This window comes from Gavialis gangeticus, unplaced genomic scaffold (genome assembly GCF_001723915.1).
Source record: "Gavialis gangeticus isolate Ggan-Ray unplaced genomic scaffold, GavGan_comp1, whole genome shotgun sequence".
NCBI classification, from domain to species: domain Eukaryota; kingdom Metazoa; phylum Chordata; order Crocodylia; family Gavialidae; genus Gavialis; species Gavialis gangeticus.
In genome coordinates, this window is record NW_017729025.1 from 54,556,912 (window position 1) to 54,562,410 (window position 5,499).

At 45.6% G+C, this 5,499-nt stretch overlaps 1 protein-coding gene across 5 annotated transcripts in view; it reads right to left on the reverse strand.

The window, feature by feature from the left end:
- Positions 1-5,499, reverse strand: part of ESRRB (estrogen related receptor beta) — a 176,894-nt gene that overhangs the window by 165,653 nt on the left and 5,742 nt on the right. The window contains exons 1-2 of one of the 5 annotated variants that reach the window (XM_019518765.1): positions 5,249-5,316; positions 1,522-1,635 (exon numbers count right to left, since the gene is read on the reverse strand). The exons of 1 other annotated variant lie outside the window; for it this stretch is intronic. In XM_019518765.1, the coding sequence (XP_019374310.1) occupies positions 1,522-1,538 (17 nt within the window). In that variant the 5' untranslated portion in view covers positions 1,539-1,635; positions 5,249-5,316. Of the gene's footprint in view, positions 1-1,460; positions 1,636-5,248; positions 5,475-5,499 lie in introns of those variants that run through there. 3 more of the 5 variants (XM_019518764.1, XM_019518767.1, XM_019518763.1) reach the window with 3 other exon arrangements.

The window sequence follows — 5,499 nt, forward strand, 5'->3', positions numbered from 1 at the left end:
AGCATGCAGGGGGCCTCCCCACGCTCCTGTGGGATGCTCCATCTACCCCAACATCACAGTGTTCATGAACCACACCTGGTACCTCAAGGTATGTGTCACTGGTAGGTGTTGTAAGGCTTTGGCCCATTTCTGGTTGGTGCCTTGTTCCCTAGCAACATCAGGATAAGACTGCACCCTGGGGCCACCTAGATGGTTTCAGGTGCTGCCCCTACTTTCCTGCCACGTCTTTGATGTTAATTGATGGGGAGGCAGTTCCCCATCAGTGGTCCCAAAGGGGTCTTGATCCTGGCCTTTCTTTGTGGGGCTCTAAATCTCCCCTTTACCCCACCCTTACCACATCCCCGGCCTGGGAAGACACTGCTCCTTGTAGTCTTCCCTGAGATGATCTCTTCTCATCCATGTTACCTGCCTCAACCCGAGTCGGGTCTTTCCAGCTGTCAATCCCTCCTGAGTCAATCCCTGGTCCTCAGATCAACTTCCGGGCAACTAAACCTGCCCTGGACTGGGCTAACTGTAACTTAGGATAATCCTCAACTGAAAAAGGTGTTCAGCATCTGCTGAGGGTGCCTGGGATTCTGGGTCCCAGGACCCCTCAGTCCCCTGGGACGGGAGAAGGAATCCATCCATCTCTCCACGCGTTTCTCCCAGGGCCCAGCTGACTAGGAGCTAATCACTCCTGATCCCACCACCTGGTGGTACTTGCCACTTCCCCGTAAGACTCCAATGCAGCCGCCACCTGCTCCTCCCTCTTCACTGGGCTACCTGCAGGGTTTTTCCGTCACTCATTGCCCCTCCCCACTGCAGTACCTGAGCTCTCTGGCGCAGCTGTGGCTTCGCCTGTGCTTGTAAGGAAGAGCTGCTTCTTCCCACTGCGGCTTTCTGGCGATCCTCTACTCCCAGAGCCCAGACTCCCTGTTCCTATAGCCAGGCTTCCCTGGCTGATGCTGGAGCTTCCTTCCCCGCACTCAGGGCCACTGCCTGGCTCTGCCGCCTGCGTCTCCCCAGCTGCTCTTCGAGCAGCCCACACTTCTCCGAGGCCCCACCCCCGGGGCTCACCGATTCGCAGGCTCAGGAAGCTGTGGAACTGCCGAGCCTGTGTTGGCATTTCCCTGGAGCTGCTGCTTGTCTTCTTCCCTGAGGTAAGTACCAGGGCTTGTCAGGAGGGGTCCTGGAACATGTTGGGAGGGCTTTTGCCTCCCCTCTCACAGTATGTATAAAAAACATTTAAAGTTGCGTCTATATCCGAATCACTGATTCTCTTCAGATTCGGATTCAGCTGATCAAATTAGGGACAGTGATCCGAATCAACAAATCAAATCACTGTCCCTGATTCAGGCCGAATCTGAATCGAATAGGGCCCATTTCATACGTCCCTAGTGCTCATCTGTCCTCCCTGAAACCTACCTTTCTTGTCACATGCCAAAGAACCCAGGATTGGACTACAGCTAAAAAGAAAAAACAAAGGCTGAAGGCTTCGCCACAGAGAGTATATCTACATGGAACCATACAGTGAAGAGGTACCCAAGGTTGCTCTGCATGAACTTGTACAGATACTAGATGCAGATGAGTTGCATTGGTGCTTAGCTCTCCATGGGTTAATTCACCCTCATTGGAACCATGTCACTTTCCCTCCATCTGCAAACAGGAGAGAGAAAGCAGAAAACAAAACCTACAATCAGAGGGAAAAAGTACCCAGCTGGGACAGGGATGACACACTACAGTTCAGTTTGTTTGATGTTCCTCCACTTGCATACGATTCTGCAATGTGACACATGGATGGAATTAAACCCCATCAGGTGACTGAATCCTTGATTTCACACTTACCAGGGCCCTGTGCAATATGGAACAGGGAAAATGTGACTGGCATGTAACCTACACTTGTGCACAGACTTCAGAGAGAATACAATCACCCTCTCCTTCATACTTCTGAGCCACTGCTTGACATGCACATAGAGAGGCCTCCGGAATACATGGGTCCTGAAAATACACAAGCAAGAGCCAAGAGGTCCAGCCCATGCCACCAGTGAGAGATGAACAACTCTACACAGGGTGCACACAGTGTGTACAGATTGTGTATAACCACCATCTTATTCCCCACCTGCAGCCTTCTCTACGCCATCACTTTTCCGCTAGTGTGGCACATGGCGCTTTTACTAGTAGAAACACACCACACTAACTGTATCAGTAAAAAAAAAAATTCAGTGAAAACAAGGCCTGGGATGTATATATTTTAACTCTGTGACCTCACATCACCTATACATATAATTCAGCTATTTGCGTACGAACTGCTGGCTTATATACTTCTCTCACCAAAGAAGGCTATTAATACAAGGAAAGGTAGCACTAAAGCATAGAAAAATGGGGGTAGCGCATAAAAGGATTCAGTAAAAGGACACAGACAGCATGCTGAGCATTCTGCTTAACAGAAAAACCAAAGCAGCTAGAGGAACTAGAAATCAAAGAAGTAGGCAGGTGCCCTGTACAAACTAGAAGTCTTTGTATCCTGTAATTAGCCATGCAGCAACCAAAACCCCTGGCACTCAAAACAGGTTACATTTGTTTATATTGATTCAATAATCACGTTTCCCTTATCCTTATCCTCACCTTCCTTCACCTACTCTCTCTCTTCACTAATTACACCCTCCAATTGTGTCTTGCCTTAAATTAGATTGTAAGAGCCTTGGGGCTGAGGCCATCTATTGCAACTACGCAGTCCTCAGTCCAACGGGACCCTGATCCCAATACAAATGAATAAATAAATCAAGACACAATGACAACAACTACTGAGGCCATTGGTGCAAGTCACAGCCAGAGGCTGGAAATTATTTAATAATGAGAACTTAAAAAAAAAGGGAGCAGTGGCAGAATATAGCTTGGAATTGTGATAGGTTTCAGACTGGTTGCATAACATGTTGTAATAGTTCAATACTTTGCACTGTATTAAACCCACTATTGGCAACCCAAGTGTTCAGATGTCATGAGGCAGGCCTCAAAAGCATGATGAGGATTTTAAAAGTTGGGTGCTTTTTATTTGTCATCTAGTTTTTGAGCCCTAATGTTCTCACTTCCTCTCTCCATAATAAGGTGCACTAGAATCTTTGGGTGGGGGAGGTTTAATACTAAAAACAGAGTTTCCCACTATCACTCCTCCCCCAGAAATGGGGTTTTAAGTAAAAGATCTCAGTAAAATAGTAATAGTTACCAACAGTAAAATGAGTGAAATACAGGCCCAATATATAAAGCAACTACATTGGTTTAGAAAAACTAATATGTGGTATGAATAAAAACATGAGCACCTTATTTTGGATGATTTAAGTCTCTATTTTGTGCAGAATTCTGCAGCAGTTGGAGGGAACAAGCACTTACAAACTACAAATACAGCTAAGGAAAGTTGTCTAGGGATGAGCAAAATGCTTAATAACTTCAGCAAATGATTCAAAAAAATAAAGGGGGTATGAAGTAACTATGCTTGTGCATACATAGGAGAGTATATAGAGGAGGAGTGCCACAACTAGTAAGTGCAGTGACCTTTTAATTTTAGATACAAGAATCCAACCCTTTTTTGTTTAAGTGACAAGTGAAAATCACTTGGGTGGATGACCAACAGGGATTATTGCAAGTCATAACTGGCATGTGCTGGCAAAGTTGCCTTGAAAGCCTAGGACTGAGAAGGTAAGCAAGGCTCTTGGCCAGAAGTAAGAGGCTACCACAGAGCTACAAGGGACAAACTTTAATATCCCACCAAGCTCCCTGCCTCTCATTACCAAGCTACTTCTGAGGCTTCCCTCAAAAATCAGGCAGACAAGAAGGGAAGCCCTGCTACACTGGTTGGCTGCCCAGGCTGGAGTCTCTCTGGGAAGGGCCAGCAGAGGAGCAGCACATTCTTCACTGGCTTCAGTAAACAAAAAGATGCTTTTGGAACAAAATCCTCCAAAGTGGCAAGAACAGCACTATTGCTTCCATGCTGATGACTTCCTGAAGGATCAATAAGCTAAAGCAATCAATACTCTCAGCCAGTCTGTATTCCCCAGAAGCCTGGGCCCTCATTTGCTATCATTTAACCTCTTCGCAACCATAGCTCTTAAGGAGGAGGAAATTAAGAGAGAAACTACAATTTCAGGTCTCTGTCCCCAGCTGTTCCTTTGATAATGCAGAGGTTTAGTGGTGCTCCACTCCATCCCAGAGAGCCTGCTGATACGCCCTCTTTCATGTAAGAGACATTCTGGGCAACAGCAGGTATGGACAAACACCACAGCAAGCCACAGTATTGGAGCTGCTTTGGCATCCCAAAGAGATCCCAAACTGAAGTCTGATGCCACACAGATAAGGGAGGAGGTAGAAGAGACACAATACCAGGCAGAGTGGAGAACATGTGCATTATGCACTATATGAACCAGGAGGTAAAACACACTGGGTACATCTGCATAGAAGTCTACAGTGGTGGAGTTCTATGGGGCTTTGTGTGTCCAAAAAAACTTTGTTCCACATTACAGCTTTCCTGGGGGACAGGTGCACATAAACACTATTTTAAGGCAGGCAAACTAAAAACACAGGCAAAGGGACTTGCCTAATACTGAACAGGCAGAGCATATCAGAGCTGGGATTAGAGCTAAAGGACAATATAGGCATAAAAGATGGTTATAAACTAACTATGAATATAAAAGTAGGCTGCAAGTTAAAAGGTTTCTAACTATGAGAAGAATGTGGTCCTGGAATAACTATCCTGTAGGAGTTGTGAGGGCCAAAAATGGGACCCAGACGGTCTTTCCCTGTCCAAATCTTATGAGGCAGTTTGTGGCTTCTGTTTTAGGGCACAGAGATCTCTAACACTGTGGTGAAACTACAGGGAAACTTGGAAAGAATGACGCACCTAAAGGGAAGAAATCCTCAACAGAGAAAGCTACTAGGAACAGCAACTGTAGCATAAAGGGTTTGAGAGACATAAGGATTCATATCTTGAAATGGGAAGGACTGAGAAATCTGCTGATAAAGCAGCGAATGAAAGGGGCTGGTCCCCTGGGCAAGGAAACCTGTCCAGGTCCTAAAGCTGATCAAGTTTTTCTCATCTGGAATGTCTGACTACATGAGCTCTTTAGAGAAAATCCTGGGCTATAACTCAGAGCTCCTGGCCTTTTGCTCTCTAGAACTTATAAAAAGGTGATCAGTGATAGGCAGCATGTCATTTTCTGCTGATCTGGCAAATGCTTTTATCAAGAGAAAACAATTCACTGCAAGGAATAGTAAGAACCTTTGCAAGTTGCAGTCATTCACATCCCTTTTCTCCATGAAGAAAAATAAGTGGCAAATGACACTTCCTCCAAACATGACATTCAGACTCTGCTGGGCACCTGTGTTACTACAACCAAAGACTGATGTTTAGCCAAATGGGTGTTTTATTCCATTAGGGAGGGAAGATTCCCAGTAAGACACTCAGCTATTTCTTCCAGCCTTTAAAGAGCTTGAGAACTCAGATTCTAAAAAAAAAAAAAAAAAAAAAAA